Below are 26,465 nucleotides of genomic sequence, written 5' to 3' on the forward strand. Positions count from 1 at the left end.
GTTTACAATGCCCTTCTTTTTGGAGCTGACAAGGTTAAGGAGCAATTACTTTCCCACCATTTTCACGGAGTGCATTAAAGTAGGTTAAATATGCTAATAACCACCTAACTGCCTCTGGAATGCACCATACTGGTCACCAGAGTAATACACTCTGATAATGTTTAACGTTTTGTTCTGCAATTACTTCTTTATTAGGCATCCAGAAGGTGTCAAAGCAAAGCTGCCATATATCTCCCAGCAGAGGCTGTGTTTTCAGAAGGAGCACCAGCAAAGATACTGTATTAAGCAAGGATAACCAAGACAAACATTAACATGGCTAGCATGGCTATTCAATTACTGGGTTTCTTCCTGAGCCTTCTGGGTCTAGCTGGAACAATCGCTGCTACAATCCTGCCCCACTGGTGGAGAACAGCACATGTGGGAACCAACATCATCACCGCTGTAGCATACATGAAGGGTCTCTGGATGGAATGTGTTTGGCACAGCACTGGGATCTACCAGTGCCAGCTCCATCGCTCTCCACTGGCTTTGCCTCGTGACCTTCAAGCAGCCCGTGCCATGATGGTGATTTCCTGTGTTCTTTCCGTTCTGGCATGTGTGATTGCTGCCATTGGCATGAAGTGCACCCGATGTGCCCAAGGGTCCTCAGCCAAAAATGTATTTGCTGTCTTGGGTGGAGTCCTTTTCATATTGGCTGGGCTCATATGCCTTGTCCCTGTTTCTTGGTCAACTAATGATGTAGTAACTGATTTCTACAACCCAATGCTGCCCAATGGGATGAAATATGAAATTGGGCAAGCTCTTTACCTTGGCTTTGTCTGCGCTTCATTGAATATAATCGGTGGAGTTATCCTGTGTACTTCATGCCAACGTGCTGGGAACAACATAACCTACCACTCACAACGAAGGGCCACAAGGGCAGCACCATCCTACAGACCACCATTGGTCTACAAGGCAAACCACACTTCATCATTTACATCCGCTTCACATAGTGGTTACAGGTTAAATGACTATGTGTGAGTTTGGGGGATTTACTTGTATGTTGCTGCTTTTTTAAAAAACAAAGTACTTATGTATGTATGAAATCTAGCAAAGAACGCTAAAGAAGGTACCATTCTTTCATAAAATGTTTACTGATATTCTGCATTTCATGTGAAGAATGCTTGCAATTTTGAAAAAGGGTGCTTTGAAACTTGAATTTAAAAATAGAGAGTTGAGTATTCCAAGACATACGATATTCTGCATATGTGAAATTAAGGTCAATATAGGCAGGTAATGTCTTTCCTATTTTCTATGCACATAAAAATAATAAATGCAATAATACATAATCTTAATAAAGCATCTCCCATTAAAAGAATTAGTACTATAACTTCTTAATTCCATTTTGTCCAAGTCTTCATATTCCAAATTTTCTTCCCTTCCCTAAATCATATTTAATAAATGAGTTGTACCATTATCAACCTACTTTACTTCTAAATTTAGTGAGTTTTGTTTTTGCAAAAACAAATGAAAACTTTGTGTTTGATTCATCTATTGTCCTGTGCATTTATTCCACAAATATAAACAAGTACAAATGGCTGGTACACATACAATTGGGCATAATGGTTTCATTATGAAAGCTCAGTTGGTGTGGCAAGACTCAGATATGGTACCACCATAGAGGCCACCATCACCTTCCCTCTGCCATGGCAAAGGATTGGCATATCTATCTGATGTATTTTATGGCTCTGAAAGAAGTGTTTTTGAGCTCGTAAATGCAACACTGGAATATGGAAGGGTTTTTTTTGGTACATATTCTGTATCCAAGACACATAGGTAACAGGAACAGAACTGTGTAATGATACCATTTTTTCCCCTTAGATTTCCCCATTTTACATGTTGAAAAACATACAGTAATTATTCATATCTGGTTAGTGTTCTGCAGTGATGTATGTACTGCAATTTTCAATCAATTTTGAAACTACAGATCAGTTTGACCTTTTTTTTTTTTTTGGTCAAGCTGAATTGATGGGAACAAATGCTGTTTTTTAACTTCTGCTCAAATGTCCATACATATACACAATATAACCTTAAAGTGGAGAGCAAGTTAATTAAAATGCCATTAGGCAGAAATAAAAAATGAAACAGGAAACTGATGGTGGAAACACAGTAAGAGGATTAATACAATATTGTTGTACATATCTGATGAACAGTTTGAAATTCAGGGTGGGCTTTATTTGGTGTGTGAGAAAGTGTTATCTGAAGCATTTATTTGATTTGCATATCAGTTGGCCTTTATTTATTTTGCCTTCCCAAAGATACAAGAAGCTGTGGTTGGACATATTAGAATTAACTCTGATTTGGTGAAAAATCAGAGTATTTCCAGTCAACTTCCAGTCAAAGTAAATTCTGTACTCTTGTCACATGTACTATCTGACTTTAAGAATATTATTAGATACAAATATTATGGTGTCCTACAGAAATTGATCCAGAATATTTGATTCAATGCGGTAGTTCACTGCCTAAAAGGAAAATACTCAAGTGAGATACAGTAAACCAGCCATTACATTCATTCCTCATACCTTTTCTATCCTATGACTCTATATGCAGACATTTAGGGCAAATTCTTTCTTATAGCTTTACCCAATAGATCATTAAGTTCAATTAAACAGATTTGACAGTAACTATCAGTGTCATTTATTCCTTTCTAGTTTTTATTTACTATCAGAAAAGGCAAAAATTCTTGCATCCTTCATATATGATAAAAGATGCATGCATAGCTGTATTTGTATTATCAGGTAGGGAAATAGCTTTATAGATTTCTGTTATTCAGGTGACTACATAACTCTGATATTGCCTATTCAAGGAAGACTGTATTTACGAAAATCATGTAATGGAGATTTCCCAGAATTCTCATCTGCCATACCTTTGAGGCAGGAAGTAGTGCTTTTCTCTTGGGTGGACAGATGCACTATGAGAAACTGTGGGGAAACCTTTACCGTGGTAATATTCACATGAACAAACATGTGAAATGGGAACTTTATACTTTTGATAAAGTCACACAAAGGGACTGCAATTTCTCCTTCATTTTAACTTGAGCTACTTTTTGTAGCCTGCAAGTTTAAAATTTACATTGCACAGTCATTTTTTAAAGTGAAAAGAAAATCCATAATTTAAGGAACATTATTGCCTCTACCTATAAGCCACATGCCGGAAACACTAGAGCTAATACCATATATTTCATATGTAGCTGAAACGGGTTATTAGCATAATAAATACACACATGGACATAGCTGATGAAATCCTAGGGGTGAAGGAATGCTCTGGTAAATGTGGTCCACTTGTAAAAACATTTGCTCACACAGTGAGTGTCATTATTGTGCAGTAAGGAAAGTATCAGGTAATACACTAAAAGTGTACTCAAAAAAACATTTACAACAGAGTTAACTGCGAGACAGCCTAGATCAATGAAGTGGGAAAGATACCTCACTGTCATGAGCCAGCAAGGGGCCCAGGTGACAAGGTCCTAATGAGAAGATTTGCACATGAGGCATTTTAAGCAGAAAGAATATATTTTGGATTATTTACATTAATAATATCTACATAACAAATTGAAAAAAAAATATTACAACCCTGATCCTCAGGGTCTTCAAGAATTCCTCTAACTGCCAATGGACCAGCTGCTCCATTTCCTAGTGGCTGACCTATCCTTCACAACCTAAGCATCCATCAAAGCCCACACACTCTTACAGGAAAGGATGAGGAATATCCCCTGTTATCACCTGTTAATTCTATGTCCCTGAACTGGAATTGTAGAACTTTCTTCTGCCTAAAGATTGCACCAATAATTGCTTATTTCCATACCTAGCACTGGACATGGCAAACCACAAGAATCAATCCGGACTAGGGATTTCTTCTGCCTCTTATCTGGATTTGCAGGAAATTAAATGGGAGCTGTTCTCCTATGTATATCATCTACACTTGAACATCTGGTAGGACCTTTATAGCTTACAAGTACATTTGACCAACCCAGGGATATTTCCAAGTTGGGTTAGATAACATGGAACCCTTCAGATTTTTGGACTACAACTCCTATGAGCCCCAGATGGCATGGCCAATTGTCAGGGATTAAGGGAATTGTGATCCAATGCATTTGAAGGACACTCCATGGTACATCCCTGATTTAAAGCCAATTTTCTAACTTTTCTATTTGACCCAAAACATGAATAGCCTACCTCTGAATATTCCTCTATCAGGCAAATGTAGCTTCCTTCCTCATCTTAAACCAGGGCTGTGGCTGCTTAGGTGTTGTTGGACAACAGCCATAAGCTTACCACTGTTCTTACCACTCTGAAAAGAGTTATAGTCCAACAGCACCTGGGAGGATCACTAATTCACCAACCCTGTTAACCCTTTTTAAAAAGTGGAAAATTTGAGTACACTAAATACTCTGCTTAGCCTAGGGATCTGTGTTACTGCACATCCAGTTCCTTGCATCCATGCTAAATGTTTGCCTTAAAGAAAACACTGGAAACAATAGACAAGGCTCTGGCTGAAAGTGACTGGGAAGGTTTGCCAAGACACTGCTTTCCTTCTTCACTGGAAATTAATCCACAAGTCTTGGAATTGTTTCAGCTCAAGGCTTACAACAGAGTGTGGGGCAATATCAAATAGAAACCATGTTCCAACTGGTCCTGTATTGCAGGATAACTGGAGTGGCTTCCTTCACAGCTCTTCACTGATAATTTTGCATATGTTCTGTAACTGATGTGGAACTGAAAATGAGAAAAGCTCCAGACATTTCTGAGACACCCAAATATCTTGAAACATTTAGTGGCATTCATAGTTTTCTCTCCTTAATACTGGGCATGAACTTTATTGTTACCTTTGCATCCTCTCTCCTTCCAAGGAGTTTAAGGTTGTGAAGTTATGACTCTGCCCCATTTTAAAACGAATCTAGAAAACTCCCAGTTCCTTTCATAGAAGTACAGCATAATCCTGTGCATGTTTACTTGGAATTAAGTCTTGCAGTGACTGAGATCTAATCCATCATGAATGCAGCAAGTCTGGAAAAGAGATTTGATAAGCCCCAGCAACACATTGAAAAGTGTTTGTTGTGCATGACAAGGCAACATTTTGCACAAAAAGCCATTTGTTTCTCCAAACAAATTAAAAAGCAAGTATATGACAGCACTGTTGTGAAGACTTGCCACTGCCTGAAAATAATTGTACAGGAAGAGCAAATGTTCAGCTTGAATGTGAAGTATGGGAAGCAGAACTGCTGAGTACAGTAATGGCTGGTGGGTGAGCTTCTGTCATGTTCGTGGCTGTGGTTAAACTCAACAGGGTAAAGGAAGAAGAGCATTTAGAGGAACATTACTATCATGAGTATCTCACCGATTAAAACGATCAGAAAATGCTGCCCTGTAGTGGAAGGGTTGCTAGGCCCAGCATGGAGATCTTGTAAGCCAGGCTGGGGCAGCCAGGCTGCTTCAACAGTGGTCAGAGATGACATATCACCAGTGGGACAGACGGCCCCAAATATCCACTCAGAAAGCAGCAGGTAATGAGGGCAGCAGAAGCCAATTCCTTTTGATACCAGATGGTGCTGTGATTTGAGTGAGTTTAAAATGCTCCTATTTTAAAAAGCAGGCTCATAAACAGCTTTTTGTCGTCGTCCTTATCAGAAATCTAGAAGCAGCTGTAAAGCATGGAATTGCAGGTGGTGTGGAGAAATATTATATGTGTGTTTCATATCTGAGGTAATAGACTTGGGCACCTAAAGCAGAACCCCATAGGATGAGAGTCTAAAATTACCTGCTTCACTGAATCTCACACAGAGCACATGTGGACCTAACATGGGAAGAAAATGGGAAATGCCTATAAAATTAAAAAGAAGGGATCTCTATCCCTGCTGGAATTGCTAGTTTGATCTGTTTCATCAAGTGAAACAATTCCAGGCTATGCTAGTAAATTTCTAATAAAACTTGAGAGTAAGAGAACCAATGTAAAATAAGTGTTGGTGAAAGGAACAGATATTCAAACCGCCTCTGGGTTAATAGCAGTATTTGTTTCTGATTGTGGCTGCTTGATACTCATCAGATATCAAAGAGTGGAATATGTGAAATGGTCCCCACAGAAGTTATAAGGAATGCTAACTTTGGGGATTTCAATGCCTCCAGGCAGACGGTATTTGATATTTCATTGTGCTGAATGTGTTCCATAGTTCACTATGCAACTCTCCTGCTGTCCAATTTTTGAGAGTTTATCCTCGGACTCCAAACAATAAAATGCAGGAAAGCAATATAGTAAAGACCCAACAACTCGGGTCAAAGGACTGTTGACATTATATAGAGTTATATCTCATTGTTGCCTTCTGCAAACAGAGAGATTCTTCCCTTTTGCAGAACAGTATATATTTACTTATTAGATTACTGTACTGTTCAACTGGCTAATGTCCCAGGTGAGGTATATAATCATTAAAACAAACAAGTAACCCAAAACAAATAAAACTAGACATTATACTGCAACAAGGCAAGCATCATAATATAAAATTAAACATTAAAAACATTGAGAAGTACCCAGCTCTCAAAACTATTGTGTGTAGTCACTTCCCAGAAAAGAACCTTCAAAGACAGCTTTAGCAATTCAGCAGGAACATAAAAGGAAAGGTGCACTTTCAGGTAGACTAGTCCTATACTGTTTAGGGCTTTAAAAATCAACACCAGTGCTTTGAACTGGGCCCAGAAACTGACAGGTGATACAGCACTGGAGGAATATGTGCAAAACAGCTTGTCCCAGCAAGCAGCCTCACTGCTCTGTTCTGCAGTAGCTTACGTTTCCGGAACTTCTTTAGAGGTAGCCCCACTTAGAACAGAGGCCCGATCCAACCTGCCTGAGGCCCCACATCTTTTTCTTTGACCACTGATCATTTGAAGTTTTCTCCCCACTTTAAAAAGATGAAGTGCCTCTCCTAAGGCTTAGGGACTTGCAGGAAGAGCTTTAGGTTACAATATGCCGGTAGTTCCAACCCTGTACCCTTTTGCCTTTGCCCCTGCCCTGTCCTGGAATGTGGCCCCCAATAGCCTCTCTAGAAGGGTATTTGACCATCAGACAAAAAACTGCTTCAATACCTGGAGTTAAAACACAGATGATAAAATAAAAAACTTAATGTATGCAATCCTTCTCTCACAAACAAAACTGCCCTTGTTTAGGGCTTCCCTACGTGAGGCATTTATTGTGCTCTCATAATCCCACATGCACAGACGTTTGCAGGGCCATTTCTTGTTCTTGTCCTCCATGGCATCTCTTAAATTTACCAGGCTTCTTCATGGGTGTTTTCAGAGCAAAGAAAATCTGGTATTAAACTTTAAATTGTGAGAAACTGGAACAAAAGCCTCATGAAAAGACTTTTCATACTTCAGCACCGCCTTGCTTATATCATGTACAGAATGCTAGAGAAAAAGCACTTTGTAAAAGATTCATTTTTCCTCTGAAATGAAAATGGAAGAAGATGCCTCCATAAAGCAGCAGGTTAAATCCCTCATGTAAACATACCATGAATCTTTCATGTCATGGTGTTTAAAATAATTACATCTTTTATTGTTAACATGTACAGGCAAAATTAACTAAGAAAGGTCTGATTTTTCAGTTACTCTCACAGTGTAATTCCAAGTAAGAAACAGATGTCATTGTGAGCAGAGAAAATTCATCACTTTCCAGCTAACTCCCCGAAGCTCTTTTGGTTTATACACCTGACTAGTTACAGATAACTTCATTTGTTCAGAGCAGATTTACTTACAAGTAAAAGACTCCAAGACATATTTTGATGGAAACCAACATAAAGTGGTCCACTACACAGGCAGAGCATCTAACATAACTCTGGACCTGCGAAATATATGAATATCTGCTACTGCTATGCAGCTTTTACTACAGCCAATATTTTAACATTGTAAAAACATGGTACAATGGTTCTTCTTAGGGAAGAACTACACAACAGGGAGAATATAGAAATAACATATCATATCCATACATAATAATAATTTATATCACAATATAATAACGGGAAAGGGGAAATAATTTTCACTTCCATTTCAAATATATACATTAATATAAATGGTCTTTCTAAATAAGCATCCATATCATATCGTTTTCTGTGAGAGAGACATTCAAATGTGACCAGAGCAGTAAGATCTTCCATCTACTGTATAAACCGGGGGCATGGATGCACAGGTGTTGTAAAATCCATTCCAGACATGCTTTGTGGATTGATGTGCCCTTCATTCTGTCATCTGAAAGGAACATTAGAAAAGCCATGCTGGATCAGACCAATTCTCTACCCAGTCCAGCGTTTCATTCACATGGTGGCAAACCAGCCATCCACAGGATCCCTCAAGCAGGACGGGTGTAAGATCTCTGCCTGCCCAAGCTCCTCAGCAAATGGTGTATGCAGTACACACATCTGGTAATGGAGGCAGCACATAGCCAGCAAGCCACTGATACTCTCCTCCTCCATGAATTTGTCCAATCCTCTTTTAAAGCCATCTAAATTGGTGCTCATTATCACCGAAACTGAAATTAAGCTCAAAGAGGTTCCTCATACCAACTTAAAGGTACATTGATTACCTATTTATGAACATACATACAGGAGGCTTCTTGCCTCACTTCTGTTTGCAACTTGTGATAAATGACTAGATTTTTTAAAGAAGGATTATGACATCCGTTACACAAAAGGGGCTATTTCTTCAGATTAGCTAAATTATCTGGAATTTCTTTTTAATCATATACATTTATTTATAACAGTGACATTCATAGTAGGTTAATCACAGATTAACCAATAGTTTAGTCATAGGATCCCCAAAATGTGAAGCCAATCACTCCTCTGTTTCAGCACAGCAGGCAAGGTATTTGGAGTATTACCTACTTGCTGTGCTTGGCTGGTATCTTATTCTTAAAATAAATAACTGTATGAAAAGTCATTAACAGAATATTTGAGCTTGCTGTAGAAAGAAAATTAAAAGTAATGTCAAAATTTTAACAACCTTCCTTATTGCTGAGGAACAGCATCAAACAGCTGTTCATATTGTCCAGTATACTTTAGCCAAGTATAATTGCAGCCTGACATTTCCTCTTTAAAACATTCCTTGCCCCAGAGCTGAGCCAAGGAAATTTTGGACAAGACTAGCGTGTTAAAAATATGAATGTGCCCTTATTGGAGCAAAGTTACATGCTTTATATTAAATGTGCTCATTGAGAAAATAGCGCTGCATAAAATTTGTCAGGATGAGAAATAACTTGGGCAAAAAAAGCCCCCTTGCCAGGCATCCATCAAAAATGCACTACTTACCAGCCTTTTAGAATGGAGTCTTGCTTGAAATGGACTGTGATACATAAATGCTGTTGGTTCCTATTTTAATAGTTACAGTTCAGTTACCAAGCAAATTATCTGATTCGCTCAAAACACACCATTTGTCCACCCAGTTTGTGAAGAATAATACTTGTATTTTTTGTGTCTGCTATTCTAGGCAGGCTGAAAAATCCCCAACTCCAATTATTTTATTGTGGCTTTTATTTCTGTTTCGACTGTATTTGAAGTAGGAACCTATCAGTTCTGTGCTTTATGAAGCACCTTTGGATGATATCCAGATTTAAGAATGCATTCCTATACATATCTTCTCAAACGTAAATCCCATTAATCAGAATCTACTTCTAAGTAAGTGGGTACAGTATTACAATCAAATAGACAACTGTATGAACGTCTGCTCAGAATATGCTCATGGAAGTTGCTCTGTAGGGCTTAGGGAAGTAGTTACATAAGAAACTTTTACACTGATTTCTGTGGGGCCCCAGTATGGCCAACTCTGGATCCAGTCTTGATCCACAGGACATCAATAATGCACTGAGAAGTCACAAGACTAATTAATGTAATTGTATAAAATCAGGAGCAGACAAACCTAGGAGGTGCTTATCATATTATTCACATAGATAAAGGCCATGAAACACAAACTGCTACTTTGTATTACATCACCTCAGGTTTTCACCTTCCCTGCATAACTTGACACTACTCAGGTTATAAACAATACATTAAAACAAACCTTACTTTAAATCTAGATCTTTCAGCCATATCCACTGTGGTATAGAAGTTAAAAGCGCATGACTGGGACTCAAGCGATTCCTGCTCAGTTCCTGCTCAGCCATGGAGCCAACTGGGTGATTCTGGGCCAGTCAGACTTTCAGCACAACCTACCTCATAGGTTTGTTGTGAGGATAAGATGGAGGAGGAGGAGGAGGAGGAAAGAGTAGGAAGAGAATGTAAGCCGTTTTGTAAGTTTTTTGTAAGAAAAAAGCAGTATATAAATTTAATAAATAAAAAATATTCTCCCACCTCCATTTTTACTTTAAATTGGTGCAGACTGGAACCAGAACATGTGGGGTAGGACTGCTTTTCAGATCAAGGTCAGATCTCCTGTGTCTACTTTAAAGTAAAAATGAAAACTAGGTATTGCTACTATGGATTTAAAGTAATACCCATGTTGGGCTAAGCCTCTGACCAGACCAGTGCTGGGAGTTTTATACTCAGGATGATCAGAAAAAACAAAAATTGAATGCCTAGCACACATTCATAGCATGTTCATGCTTTAATTCTGTATCTATTACTTCAAAATATATCCAAGAGTTCTAGACTGGCCGATGTTAATCTGGGACTATAGTTTAATCTTTTTTTATTCTGAACAATTAAAATGTATTAATATCCAGATGTGCAGAATGTAAACCCTGGCAACTATACAGGGGAAATTCAACCCATTAGATTGGAGGCATAATACATAATCTCTGCCTTGTTATCATTAGATATCTAAGAGCACAATCCTATACATATTTCGACTTACTAGGACTTGAGGAGCACTTACACTTGTTGGAAAAGCTACTAGAAGAATGATGTTATAATTGCTACCACCTCCTCCTGTTCTAGCCACAAGTACAATGAAGAAAAGTTTGTCTGCACAAGAGTTTTTTCTTAAAGATGCTTTGCATATAACATGGGGAAAAGCATGTGAAGTAGTAATATATATGACAGTAACATACTAATGAAATTCATCCTGAAAAAAAGTTTTTTCAGTACATGACATGATGTGGGTCAAGAAAAAAATATTTCTACCTTTTTACAATTATTCTGGCCAAGTCTACATGCAAGTTATTATTGCTTCATTGTTTTCTGAATGCTTGTGACATAGTATTGGTTTCCTAGCAGCCATATCGACCATAACTTTCAAAACATTCAGCTGAACATCAGTTTACTGGCTAGGAAAACAAAGACTATAGAGCTGTCTACACAGCACTTGTGTAATAAAAGTTAAAACTCATGGTGGGAGAAAGGAATTCTAAATGGTTTATTTCAACAATATTGTAAGGTTACCAGAAGGCCCTTTTGCAGCAGTGTAAAAGAAAAGGGCTAAGATGTCCTTCTGTTAGTCTTCCAGTTGAAACTGCAGCCAGTGGCAAGTTTATATTTAAAAATACACTGACAAACTGAATGGAGTAACCTTATGTTAAGCTTTCCCGTTTTTGTATTTCCAGGAAACACACAGCCAGAAAATTCTGTTCCCAAGCTGTATACTGTAAAACAGTGACATCCAGTGGCCAGACGGTATATATGGTAATTAACTCCCCACTCAAGTTGGTTTTCTGTTTTGTCTATCAGAATGACCTTCTCAGATAATACTATTACATATTTTCCTGTGAAGATGCAAGAATTAGCTCCATGTTTCAAGTCTAAAGTATCATACCAGTCCTTCTATTCTAATACAGAGCACTATGGCAATTGCTTTCTTAAACTTACACAGAGAAGCTGATTCAAGAATGCTTCAGAAACAGAATCTATGCAAACAATATTTGCATATATTATTTAAATAGTAACGTGTTCTTTCACATTGAGTTCTCACCCAACGTCAGTTTGAATTTGGCCTGTTATATGAGACATGATTTATTTATATTTTTACCAAACTCTAGAGACAACATGGGCAGAAAATATGAACGCTGAGCTTTTTATTCTATACATTGTACCTACAGTGACTTATTAGTAAATGCAGATGATAAAACTTATTTTTAAAGTTGCAACCCCTTTAAAGAGAAGCAGGACCATTTGTATTTGTGCCACAAATAAACTGTATGACAAACTTTTAAGGAGAAATTAAGCAGTATACTTTTCAATTTTGCTTTCAGTCCAGCTTCCATAAGCATCCACTGAGATTTGCCTAAAACTCTGACACCTTTTTGCTTGCATGTATGTGAAAACCTTGGATACTCTGATATTTGCATTTACATGTATTTTATGCTTATATGAATTACTGGAAAGGCAAAAGGAATATATTTGATTTATGAACCTCTCTGGGATTGCATTTTGCAAATTAGCCTGTGAAGCTGAAGTATGAATATAACCACTCCTTCAAAAGGGACCAGGAAGAAAATGACCCCTTAAATGGTTATTGAAATAAGACACATATGCAACCATGTGATATTTTCAGACCCCCAAAACTCTCAGTGGCTTATCACACAGCCAACATTTTCTTAAGAATGTTTTGCCAAAGAGTGCTACAGTTACATCCCTGCCACAAAGCAGTATTTATGCAGATATAATTCTATGCTGCAACATCTATTTCATATAGGGTATAAAAAAACATTTTCCCAGGAATATTGTTTGTAGAACTTTGGACTTGCTGAAGGCAATGTATTCATTACAGCTCAATACTTCAGTGGTTTTACATCTTATTTTTAATTATAAAATTGAAGCGTCAGCAATCTTAAGACGTTTAGGTGATGGTGGAGTTTGCAAAGGGTCCTCAGGTGGTGAGGGTCTCTCTGAAATATTGAAGAAAACCAGTATTTAGTTTTGGAATTACAATGAGCCAATGATACCTATATTCTTTCAGAGTAATAAGACATGTTTTCCCACCAAATTTATTAAAATAGGTAAGGCACTTTTATTGTGCTATCCATGCATAGACCATCAATCCAAAAAGTAACCTTGACTTAGTACAGAGCTGGAGAACACTTGGTCCTCCAGATGAACTATATTTCTCAATGGCCCTGACCACAGGTGATGCTAGAACGCTGAGTGGATGGGTAATATAAGCTATGGAAGCAAAAATCAGTTTAACACTGTTCATGCAATACTAAATGATAAACTACCAATAGTAAGATGTTTTACCATGTTGAATACATTCTGTAGAAGCCGTACAGACTGCGCTTGAAGTTCCTGGATCTGGAGTAGCTGGTTTTAGAGGCGTCAAGGCAACTCTCCTAAATAAGAATCAGAAATAAAAATTAGGACCACTTTGGAAATCATACTTAATCCAAAATCAATTAGTTTTATCCATCCTCACTTTTCTTAATGCTATCCCTCTTCCCCTTGGCTCTTTACTTCTTCCTACTCTTAATTCCCATGACTTCCTGCTTGGGCTTAGACTCATTATATCTTGAGCAAAGGCATCCTATTCTCAGAAATCTGAAAAGCTGCCTGGTATTGCATTTGATGAAAAGCTTCATTCATATCTGCTTCAAAGCTAACTCCTCAAAATTTTGTTGAGGAGAATTCAGGCACTGTATAACAATTTGAGCATAGGTGTCAAAGTTACAATAGGGAGAAATCTATTGGAAACCACTGTGGATAAGGGAGTGTGACAGTTCCTGTTAGCACTGCTTTTATTTAATCTTTATTTTATAACATATCTTCCTATGTTTTTGGTGTAATTCTTCCCTTTCTGATTAAGAGACAGGGGAATTCCTGTTTTATTATACATTGATGATGCTACTCTTAGCAATGAACAGACTGCTGAGAACTTCTGAGAACACAGAAGAAATCCTATGACTAATGGGGTGGGATACAAATTAAACAAACTAACTTCTGCTTAGAAGAGTGCTATCTATTCCTGGCTCAAGATTGTTTTTCAATAGGTCTCTCTTGTGTTTCTTGCATATGAAGACATGGGGGCAGAATCATGGCCACAAAGATATGTGAAACAGTTGTGGCACCCCATTAATGGAACCAGCTCTCCAGAGATGTGTGCCAAGTGCCTTCTTTGTATATACTTCAGTGCCAAGTTTAAAAAAAATATTCATAATTATTATTGTTGACTGTTTTAGGTTTACATTTTAATTCTGAGCCATATTTTAATTCATAAATTTGGTATTTTAATTGGGATCTTTTAGGATTTATCGTATCTGTGATGTTAATGTGGGAGGTTATTACTTGACTGGTGCTCTTTTTGTGATGGGGATGTTTTATTGTTCATTGGTTTTGGGGTTTTAATTGATTGGTTTATGTAGTTTTTATACTCTGTTATGGTTTTATTATGTAGAGAGCCAAGAGACTATTGGGACAGCATACAAAAGTGATGGATAGGTAGAGAGAATCAATTCTAACCTGGGTTTCTAAGGGAGCTACAACACTATGCATCTGGAATTCTCAAAACAGCTAATTGATGTTGATTTTCAGACTACTGTACTGGTGAACAAGTGCCATTCCAGCTTACTATATAAAGAATTTGCAGCCCCTCTTAGAAAACTGCCTCCGTATTTATCTTTAATCTGTCATATGGTTTTAGATGGCTCTTAACTAAAGGCAGATTAAACATCTTGCTATGAATGCAAGTTAAGGAACACTGTGCTGGCTGGCATTATGCAGAGACATTATGCAGATGGATGCCAGAAGATAGATAATTTAGTTAGAAAGTACAATATACTTTTAGAATGTCTATTAAGAGATAATTCCCTTCTGAACTAAATTAGCTACTTAACTAAATAATTATGGTATACCTATCAATTGTGAACAGTTTGTTAAATTTTCTTTAATTTTATTACACTTAACCCAATTTTCCTGTACACTGACATCTTATATTCTTTCTTGTTTGACTTTGATGCATATGCAAAAGCCTGGGTGGCTATTGAGCAATAACTGAACTAAACTCAGGCCTGGGGAGGATGTTTATTTCTTTTCTGGAAACTACAGGATTAGGCTTACCTTGGTGTTTTACTCCATGCTTGTAATGTATTGAGTGTAATCCTTCTGGGCTGGTTTGCTTTTGAACTATGGTTTGATGGTTGTGTGGGTTTCCTCTCTTCTGAGAAAGATGCTGGAATGTTTCTGACAGCAACAGGTGTGGAAGGCAAGTCTTTAATGGGTACCGGCGTCTTGCATTGCACACTTGGACTACTTGAATCCATGGTTCTGTTAGTAGTGCTATCCCCTGGTTTGGGAGGTGGGGAGACAACACTGGGAGACTGTCCCCTCTTCGGTTTCTTCTCTGCTGTGCTGGGAGTCCTGATACTTATAACTGGCTTCTCTTTCAGTGGTATTCCAAGTTCATTTTCTTCGAAAGTCACAAAAGAACAATATCCATCCGTAGAGGAAATAGCGAGGAAGGATCCGTCACTGGACCTGGTGTTAATTTATGGGTATAGAAAAGCTGTTTAGTTGCCCCAATTACTCTTCAATAATAAAAAGATGTACATAAATCCTATATGAAAAGTTCACTGACCCCCAATAGTACTTCTAAAAATAATTCATATAGGACATAGGATGACGGTAGGATAAATGGATATTTACACCCATGACTACAGCAACAGCATTGTGGCCATCTTTAATTTGGGATCGCCACCACTTTGGCACCCATCCAACATTAGTTGTAATATTAAAATAGAAATGAAATTTATGAGCCAGAGGCCATAGCTCTCACCACTGGCAACAGTGACTGCAGTGAGACATTTTGGAGCTTCATATAATCAGAGAAGTTACTGTGTTTGGAGTTCAGGTAAAAAATAAGTGAATGGAGTGAATGGAGACCAGAAATTTCCCAATAAAAAAGTGTCAAGTCCTAGGTCTGTATTCAAATGAAGTAATTGCCTGTTGCAGATGTTAGATAAAGTATCTGGATGCTGAACACAGTGACTGTTTTCAAAATAGTGCCAAAAAATATTTAGCAACAGTGTCCAAAATTATGCAAAGGCTTGCAGTAATATTTAAAATCAAATTCAACATAAATCTTTAAATGCATAAATCTGCATAGAAATGTAATATGGAAAATATTTTCTTCCATACATTTTTCCCTTGCTAATATTAAATCAATGCTCTAGCAGACTCTTAAATTAGAATATTTGCTGATCCTCTGAAAGAAGACAATTTACAATTTGAGTGTGTACAGAAGAAAAACTAAGAGAGCGAGAAGGATTCTAACTATGTGCTATTGTCTGCATACTGAAGACAGACAAGCCAGTTGGGAAAAGCAATCACAAACATATAAAATACCTACCATGAAATGTCACTCAAAGTGTGGTAATGTATATTAGACACATAACCAAAAGGAAAGGATTGCTGTGTATCATAGAAGAGCACAGAATCTTCAGAAGCAACCGCAAAAACCAACCGATAGGGCAGATTTATCAGACCAGTCTTCATAGGAACATCTTCTAAAATAAGAAGTTTTCTCATATTAAAAATATTTCTTATATAAAACTGTGTCCCCTTTAGTAATTAAACAAGATGAGAGATTTTGAGGACCTTCTTTGAATGCTACTGCAGTTCCACTGGAACTCGGAACCTGTGATAATAGTAAGTTTAATTTATTGACTGGGTTTATGTATCCAAAAGGGGAAAAAATGTCACAGTGGCTTATTTTCATCCAGGTATGTTGGCTGCCATGTGCTTAATTAGCATGATCACCATTTTTGGACACGGGTTGCTGCAATGCGATGGTAGGTGGCTCGGGTTTCTGCTTACAAGGTGGCTTTCTGGTTACAAAACACCCAGGAAGTCAAGGTGTATTCCAGTGTTCCAGGGTGATTTGTAAACCATTTTAGTAATCCATCCTCACCAGGTCTGGATGTCATGACAACTTGTATCCAGCATCAGTAACAATGTTCACTGCACTATGCAGTGCTATGTTATATAATGAAAAAGCTAAGACATAGAATGGTATATTTTTAACATAGCTAGGTTTATTATTTTAGTAGACCTGTGGAACAATATACTCTACACAAGAGTTACAATACCTTTATTAAGTGTACATTTCAACTCAAAGTAAACTGGGCAGCAACGAACAGCTAAGGTTGCCTTTCCAGGACAAGGGAGATGAGCTATAGGCCTAATAAGAAAGAGTAGATGTTTAGCCAAAATATTTGAAATATGTATTTAAAATATAAGCAAATACACTTCCAATAAAAATGTACCTTTTCAGATTTTTTCTGGAAAAAACGTAAGTAGTGTTTGTTACATTTTCTCCTGATTCCACACAGCCTGCTGAGAAAGTTAATGCAGGGAAAAATGTTAGGCCTGCACTTAATGCTTCAGGCTTAGTTTATCTAGAAATTCTCAAATCCTTAAAAATCCATGCTTCCTTAGTATTGTCACCATAGCTTTCTAACAACTCACAATACAGGAATGTGTTAGGAGTTCAATATTGTACAATGTCTTATAGCTTATAGCTATTGCTAGCCTTATCCTCCATGAATCTGTCCATTCCGTTTACAGAGACACCCTGGTTAGTGACCATCACTATGGGTAGCAAAAATGAATTTCATATTTTAATTATGCATTGTTTCTTTTTTAATTTTATGAAAACAAGGGAAAATATATAAATTATCATTTGCAATCCAAAGAAAATTATAATTGTACTTAACTTGAAAAGCATGAGTTACCATCAAGTTTACTGAGAAGTCAGCTCAAATTGTTTGATACAGATCATTATCAAGATACTAGATGAAAATCAAACAAGCAGATCCACATGTTTGGCTTTATTAAAAAAAAAAAAGTATGATCTACTCTTCCCCTTAAGGCATTTCATTCACAATGCTTCCAAGACATAATTTTTTTATTTGGTTACCACTCCCTACTGCAGGTCTAGATGAAGGAACTAACTATTTGTACATACCAGGAACAAGAAGCAGAGAGCCATCAGGAGTAAAAGTCAGTCTCCGGAAGAATGACTTCATACTGTCATCATGAAACATTCGATAACTTTTCATCTGAATAACATGACAATAAAAATCTAGATTTCCAAGATACTGTACAGATAAATGCATCCATCCGTTTATTGATCTTATTCAAGAGACGACAGGACTCTAAGTGATTAAAAATTTCCCATTTTTAAATAGCTATAAATATTTCCATGTGACGAACTGTATGCTCTTCTTAAATGGACATGAAAGAGTTATAGTGTCTTAATAGTTTCTGAACTTAGGTTTTATTTTTGGTTGATTCAGCTCTATGGCCAACTTACTACAATTTCCCAGCATGAATCTAGCCTTCTGTAGAACTGTGTTTACCTCAAATATGAAAAATTGATGTAATATATTTTATGCTATAAGCTCATTGATTTTGTCCTCATGCTAAATTTATAATGTGAAGCAATCCTGTATGAAAATAGTTTATCAGAGGTCTTATTGTCTTCATTCACAGTCCACATATACTTATTTGTTTAATTTATTTAAAACATTTCTATGCCGCCCCCATCGCAACAAAGCCTCGGGGAGGCTCACAGCAAAAAACAAACAAAATCATATGGTGGTTCATTTTTTTGCACAAGGAATGGTCCTAGACATAAGGTTGTTAGGGGAGGGGAGATGGAACTCATTCCTGCCTTCAGTAGTTGGTGTGACTGTCATAACAAATGACAGACAATACCATGCCAAGAATAGGCTCTGTGTGTGACAAGTCCCTTCCTACTTCAGCAACTTTTCCAGTCTGTAGGGCAGAAAAGTCTGAAGAGAAGAAGCAGAGTGAAACATGGGCAAATTGAAGTTGCTTAAGGTGGTAAGCAAGGGGAAAAGTTATATGCTTGAATATTTATCTCCTATATAACAGTATGCACATACTGATAATTATTTCAAAACTGCAGCCAGACAGATACAATTCTAAAGATGATTCCTCCACCAAAAAACGTATTTTGAGACAAAAACTCTTCAAAGAAGGAAGATTTCTCACCTCTCCTTCAGATCCTCCACCTGATGGCATTTTAGTAACATTAAATGCCACTCGCTTGGTCTGTGTGTTATATACTCTCAGCACCCTACAGTGGAAAGAAAGTTCTTAACTACAAACAATGAACTTCCTATCCCCTGTCCTAAGGTTATTATGGTATCCACCTTCTGGAACACCTTTATTTCAGAAAGACTTCCTTAGTTGACCAGGCAATTGTTTTTTATAGATATTCTGTTCTAATACAGTTCACCACTCCAGAATCTGTTAAGATATGGAGACATATATAAACAGTGCAAAAATAAATATATAAATCTAGAGATTTCTGGATGTAGGATAGGCAACCATTTTAGAAAATATAATTTCCTACTTCTTGTTTTTTAAAGATATGGGATAGCAACTATAGCAATGGTCTAAATAGAATCATTTATAGCAGTTACACCAGGAATGAGCAGCAGTGTTTAAGGGACATGGATGCTTAAAGCTGCAACTGTATGCCCATTTACCTAGGAGTCAGCTCCATGGAAATCAATGGGATGTGGTTCTGAGTAGACATGCCTGAGTGCATCATAAAGCATCTAAATTAATCCTATTCTTGAAGGTTAGGGTCTTAAATCAGAGTTTGGAAATGTGTTGGTCTGCAACCCTGGACAGTCTTGGATGTGCTGGCTAGGATACATGAGAGCTGCAGTCCAAACTGCATTTGGATAGCCACAAGTTGTCACACCTAGTTAAACAATGAAATTATTATTTTAAACATTCTCAATGATAGCAGTAGCAAAAAAAAAACTCTTCCAATGGAATATTTCATATTCCCAGTAGTAGTAACTTACCTATCACAACTAAGAGTTGCAATATACTGTCCTATAGGGTCCCATGTTACTCCTTGCACATAGCTTTTGTGTTCATTAAAAATGGAAACCTTTTGCCCTACAAATAACACTAAGAATTAATTGATTTTCAGAGTAACAAGAATTCAAAATACTTCTATAGCAGTTTTAATGTGATTTTTTTTTACTGTAACAGACACACATTTTTCCTTCCATTTTACTATTAGGTAATGAAACAAAGTAATTTGTTCAAGACTATCTAAGTCTATGGCACCCTTCCCCAACCTGGTGCCCTTCAGATGTAGTCCAGATCATTTTGGACTACAACTACCAATATTCCTGAATACTTGTCATACTAGCTGGTTCCGCGGCAAGTTCCTGTCCAAAATATCTAGAAGGAACCAGACCGGGAAAAGCTACTGCATAGCCACACCAATTGTTATGTAGATAAAATATATCTATGTGTTATAAAATCTGGAATGCAGTAGTTTGGTTTATTTTTAATAGAGTCAATTAGACATTTTTGTATTCATCAGGGACCACCTTACTAGCTTATTGATACAAAGCATCTGTTTTGTCCTAGAATGGTACATCTCGCAAAGACTGAGGAGAGAGGATAAAGGCTTGGCACCTACTTTTAGCCAAGCTACCCTACGTACAAATATGTTTGAACAGCACTCTGTCACTTAGGAAGGTCATATTTACATCTCAAAGTGTGATCGATATGGAATAGCTAGTGACAGAGTACTGATGTATGACTCACATAACTATTTTCTATAGCAGTGGACAGCTATTATTTATCAAAGCACTTTCTAACTTTTACTGTTTATCTTAACCCAAATTCCTCCAATTTTACAAGTAATGCACTGAAGTCACAATTCTATATGTGTTGTGATGAAAAGAGGCCTACAGCTCCCAGCATTCTCTAGCCATATGGTTGGCTGTGAAAAACTGGAAGTTGAATGACTGTTTTTCTGACAAAACACACACAGGATTGCACCCTTCATCGCAGAGCCCAAAGACTTGTATAAGGTCACAAAATAAGCTCAATACCAGTAGACCACCCTAGCAATAAACCAGATCATGCTTTCCACACAATGTACACGCAAAGCATGCCACTGCCTCTCTTGTGCCTGAGGCCTTTTACCCTAAATTAAGGTGCAATGACATTCAATATATAAACTGGTTTTAACAGAAATGTATAGATGATGGGAATGTTAATAGCTGAGCCTTTTCTGGTTTCAGGGCTTACAGCTGTACACAACCTCACAGAATGAAGGAAAGTAACTTTTACATAATAGCACAATACTTACCTTTGCAGACATCCCACATTATAGCTGTGTTATCAACTGATGCTGATGCCATGTAGTTCCCATCGGGGGTCCAGCAAATATCATATACATCTTCTAAGTGACCTCTGGAATTAAGCATAGCAGAGCAGGACTGACAAAGAAGGTTCTGAATGTAAAAGGCGCAAAACTGTCGTTAAAAGTTCCAGCCATCTGAACACTGCCATTATTAAAATTAAGAGCTAATCAGCCAGTCAGTCCCCTTTACACTTGCATGGCCACCAGCATTAACAAATGTGCAATGTTAGGTGCACAGGGCACCCCTGTATCGCAGAACCTCATTTCACCCATTTGGGCAACACAGCATAGGTAGCCTGTGAACTGCCCATTTCACCATCCTTTTCCAAGTATGATCCGGCTGACAAGCACTTTGGGGGAAGGGGAGGAGACCAGCAGCTGCTCTAGTGCATAATGGTCTTTATTTAGATAGCAGAGAAATTACAGAATGTAAGGTGGCAGTGTCTCAAAAAGGATACTGTAAAGCTAGAGAGGGTGCAGCCAAAATGACTGGGGAAGGTTCACACATTTGGGATGTTTTTGTTTAAGGAAAAATAAATAGTAAATGAGGACATGGTAGAAATCTATGAAATTCTGCACTTTGTGGAGAAGGCAGAGATTCTTTGTCTGTCATAATAGTAGATGTGCTGATTATGCCATGAAATGGACTAGCAGTAGGTTCATGACAGTCAAAAGAATGTTCTACTTCACAGAATGTAGTTTACGAAATTCACTACCACAAGATGAGGTAACAGCCACTAGCTCGGATGGCCTTTAAAAAAGGATGAGACACATTCATGGAGCATAGAACTGTTAATGGCTAATGGAAATGATGACTGTATGGAACTTCCATGTTGAGGGACGGAAAACTATTAGATATTAGTTACTACAGGCAGCAGTGGGAAAGAGCTGGAGCTTTCATGCCCTACTTGGGGGTTCCTGCACAAGTTAAGGAAAAAGCAGAATTCTACATTTATTCAACGTCTGTGCTAATCCAGCACAAGTTTTATGTTCTTGTGACACTGGGAAGGTTCTACTTTGAGATGCTTCAATAAAAGTTTTTAGAAGAGATTCACACAAAGATGCATCAGGCAATATTTAGTCGTATGTCACTGACCCCAAATTTCCTGTACAGAAACAGTAGAAAAACTGATACGTAGAAATATGCTACTGTAATACATAAAAGACGGTTATTCTGGCCAGAGATATTTTTACATTTGAATTATTATGGTTGTGGAAGCCTAGAAAGTTTTTAAGACAATCCACATACTTCTAGATACTCAAAAAAGTGTTTACAGCTATAACAAACATACAAGATTTTATGAAATACAATACCATCAGCAGCTACAGATCTAAAAATACACCCAATACATCTATTGACATAGGAGAATACAATGCTGTTACTTAATTTACAAAAGAAAAATCCTAAAACATAGGTCAAATATCTCTATTTGTAGGAATGCATTTAAAAAGCCTAGTTAGACAATACAGTCATTATTCTCAGCAAATATTTTGCTACAATAGACTTTCTGCAATAGACTTTCATCTCAGAAAGAAGACATTGCATTCAAACACTCTTCATGAGACTAATGAAATGCAACTATTCATTGAAATGTAACCCAAACCTAAAAAATCTTACCTTAACGTTTTAATTACTGTCCAGTTTTCTTTATTCAGCTGGTTATCATCATCATCTTGAAATGCAACTGGCTCTAACTCTTTACTGTCATTCAGTTTCCACAACAAAATTGCAGAATCTGTGGAAATCAATGTAACCAAAAACACTTTTTCAGCCACAATAATATTTGGACTTGGATCAAAACATTCCCCTAGGAATAAGATGCAGGGAACTCAGTGGCTAACTTCTGAGCAGACATGCCTAGTATTGGGCTGTAAACCACATAACCCTAAAATTTTTAACCCTAGCAGCAGAGGTAAAAATATAGTAGGTGATATTTCTAGTCAAATGTTTTTATATTTCTGGTCAAATAGCTTTGTCTCATTTTCAAACTACTTATATTTTATTCATGACACAAATACTGTGAAGAATGCAGTGGAATAATCACTGAGTGACAGTTTTCAAAACACCAACATTCTCTTGCTGCAATGGATGATCATATATATGAAAACAGATGTGTAATTCAAGAGTTTAATCAAGTGATTATTAGCAGGCTTTTCTGAACTATTGGAATAGGTCAAAACACAGGAGAAAGTTTGACAGTAGGTTCAGAATCTGTTGTACTTAAATTATTAGTGATATCATTTTATATTAAAATCCCTGCCTGTCTGATTTAGTAACTTCAGTAACATGATTTAGTAACATTTGCTACTTACACTACATGATCTAGTAACTGTTATATGTTACTAAATGTAAATAATAATGATATTAATCTAAATTATATTTTAAAGATATTTAATTTCTAGGGTTAAGCATATGCACCATCACCCCTATTATGGTATATCTTAATGTCTTGCCAGCTAATGTGGTTTTTTAGGCTTATTCAGAAATGCTATTGGACTTCATGTAGTTTTTTGTACAGTCATTCATATCTATTCACATTCACCCATTTTCTTATAAAGCATTAACAAATTTTAAATCAGAAGGGTTCGGTGATAATTTGACAGATACTCACCATCTCCGCCAGATGCTAAAATCTCACCACTGGGAGCAAAACGTACAACATTTACAGCTTTGGTATGGCGTGCTAAATTGGACAGAAATTCAACAATTGCTTTCCCATCTGGTCCTTTTTCTACTTTCCATATCTAGTAATAAAAAGGACAGTCATAACAAAATGTACAGGCACACCTAAAAACCTAGTGAAATTGCATACAGTTAGGTCCTGGATATTTCCCTAAGGACTTACATGAATTGTTCATAACTTTCACTACAAATAGTATAAAGCCATTCACTTCAGACAAGTTATTTTACAACAATGCAAATAAACCTTTCTTCAACAGGATCACATATCACAGATCTATGGTGTGATTCATCTACTGTGATTCAGTATAATTTCTGATCAATAATTATTTGCAAATTGTATTTGAATTTCATCTGAAACAAAAATTTATAACACTTTTTAATAATTTTATAACCTAGGTTTTGTTGAAATAGTTACATAAATAAAAATTATTCCTCCACATGCTAAACATACTTTCAAATAATTTCTTTACAAAGTGCTTTTAAAAGAAACCTTATTTTTCACTAAAATTTTTCACAAACTAGAATTACCATCTTTCTAGTTACAAACCTTTGCTCAAGTAGATCACTTAGGAATATACCATGAATTAATATTTGTAACTCACACGAACAGTAGTGTCCACTCCAGCAGAAGCCAGTCTATTGATTTTCCCATCAGTTCCATGTTGGAAGTCTAAGCTGTACACTGGCTCCTTATTGTGCCATGCGATTTCACAAGTGATTACCTTCATCCTTTCCAAAGCAAATACAGAATTTTGGGGACATTTGCCTTTTACTTTGATGGAACTCAGTGATGACACATAAATCCCAATTATAATAGACTAAATGTTTTCATTGGCAACAGAATACACATCTTCAAGAATGTGTATACACATCAGCCAGAATATCTTAGCCAATCTGAACTAAGAGAAGTAATTAATTACAGTTGTGAGCAATTAGAACACAGAGCAGCTAAAAATACAGTGGTTGCAGACTTAGGAACACCTAGATTTTTCTAAAGGTTTGTTGTACCTGTTCTTTAATCTGCATGGATGCACACATTATTAATGCAGCTGCTGATAAATCTGCAAAAGATTATGAAACGGGCAAAGGGTAGGAAGATGTACTGCTTCCCGGAGATCTGTTTACACTATTAACATGCCTCATTCACAGAACTGTTTGACAGCTGAGGATTGGGTGTCTACTGTCCAGGGACTGACATCTATCCATAACCTTTCTGTATTTTGTTTCTATCCTTTAGTCTTTTTTTCTTATTTCAGAAAATCCATTAAGGGAAAATCAAAATAGCTGCAAAATGCTTTTTCATCATGACACTGGGAGTCTTCCATTTAGAAGTACCTAAAGTTGAGATAAGTATATAGAATCTGTGGTATGATGTTTAAACAAGTGTGTACAACATTGAGAGACTGAAGAAATTGAAGAAAAATGCAAGGCAATTAACAGAGTATACTAATTGCAGTAATAATAATTTTGCAAATTGAAATTTTAGACTGTTTTAAACTTGTCTACTAGATTTATATATATATATATATAGAGAGAGAGAGAGAGAGAGCGCGCGCGCGAGAGAGAGAGAGAGAGAGAGAGAGAGAGAGAGAGGACCTGTACATTCATCTCTTTTTATTGCAGTTTAAGAAATTGTTGTGCACTGCCCAGAGAGCTTTGGCTATTTGGAGTATATACAAGAAATAATTAAAGAAAATAATTTCCTAAGTGCTCAAAGCACTTCATGTATGATACCTCAACACATTGCAATCCTGCAATGTGGGTAAATATTATTCCCACATAGCAACTGAGGTTGATGGAGCAGTGGTAGGGGAAATAGGTATTACCCAGTCTCCCCTTCTTGTCTTGGCTGAAGCTCCAACCAAAGACTTGCAAACTATATCAGCAAGCCTCTCATATGAAACTCAGTGCCAACCACCCACACCCTCTATAGAGCACCAGGCGCTGGGCACAAGTTCGCTTTCCAGACGTTCTGGAATACAAGTCCCAGAAGCCCCTGCCAGCCTGCCCGAAGGCTAGGAATGCTGGGAGCTGAAGTCCAAGACATAGGGGGATCTATTTGTCGCCCAACCCTAGTTCGGGCACCTTACCTCCTAAAGCCAAGTGACATTAAGCAAGCTCACACGGAGCTTGCTTTATCGAACGCCACCCAAAAGCGGAGGAAAAGCCCCCGTCCAGCCTTCCTTCATCTCGCTGTTTACTGGGGCAGCAAACTGCTCCGCAACACAAGAACCCCGTGCGCCCGTACGTTTCACTGTCCTCATCTCCGCTGCAAATTCAAGGGGAAAAAGGCACCCAGGAAAAGAAGTGTGTGGGGGGGTCGCCTTTCTTTCGTGACAGCTTCCACGCGAAGAGCTCCCCTCCCGCCTTCTCGCCCCTTCTCCTTCCATCCGCCCCCTCGCTCAGTCACTCATTTACTCCTTCCTTGCTTGCTAGCGCGGGACAGATACCTCTGCCGGGCTGGTCACCCCATTCCCATTCCTCACCTGCAAGAAGACGCAAGAGGCGCCCAGAGAAACACCGGCAAAGTTCGGAAAGGGCGCAAACCCAATTCCCGGTTCCCGCGCTCGCGCCTGCGCCCTGGAGGTCCCAGGCGTGCGAGGGGAGGAGCCTGTCAGCTGCTTGCTTCTTGCGTCACG

General features: G+C 37.6%; 2 protein-coding genes across 2 annotated transcripts; one reads left to right on the forward strand and one right to left on the reverse strand.

The window, feature by feature from the left end:
- The first annotated feature begins 312 nt into the window (after positions 1 to 312).
- On the forward strand, positions 313 to 1,020 carry CLDN14 (claudin 14). The gene has a single exon (XM_044442499.1). It carries the CDS (start codon positions 313 to 315, stop codon positions 1,018 to 1,020), a length of 708 nt encoding a protein of 235 aa, XP_044298434.1.
- A 6,534-nt stretch (positions 1,021 to 7,554) lies between these two features.
- On the reverse strand, positions 7,555 to 26,431 carry CHAF1B (chromatin assembly factor 1 subunit B). The gene is made up of 14 exons (XM_044442494.1): positions 26,313 to 26,431; positions 24,429 to 24,555; positions 23,756 to 23,888; positions 22,762 to 22,879; positions 21,090 to 21,193; positions 19,780 to 19,876; positions 18,953 to 19,037; positions 17,901 to 17,994; positions 17,200 to 17,269; positions 17,023 to 17,114; positions 16,284 to 16,440; positions 14,996 to 15,412; positions 13,184 to 13,275; positions 7,555 to 12,834 (listed from the first exon to the last, which is right to left on the reverse strand). Exons 2-14 carry the CDS (start codon positions 24,552 to 24,554, stop codon positions 12,752 to 12,754), a joined length of 1,668 nt encoding a protein of 555 aa, XP_044298429.1. The 5' UTR covers position 24,555; positions 26,313 to 26,431; the 3' UTR covers positions 7,555 to 12,751.
- Positions 26,432 to 26,465: the final 34 nt, after the last annotated feature.

The sequence above is a fragment of the Varanus komodoensis genome, unplaced genomic scaffold (genome assembly GCF_004798865.1).
Source record: "Varanus komodoensis strain SLA01 unplaced genomic scaffold, ASM479886v1 scaffold4, whole genome shotgun sequence".
Classification (NCBI taxonomy): domain Eukaryota; kingdom Metazoa; phylum Chordata; class Lepidosauria; order Squamata; family Varanidae; genus Varanus; species Varanus komodoensis.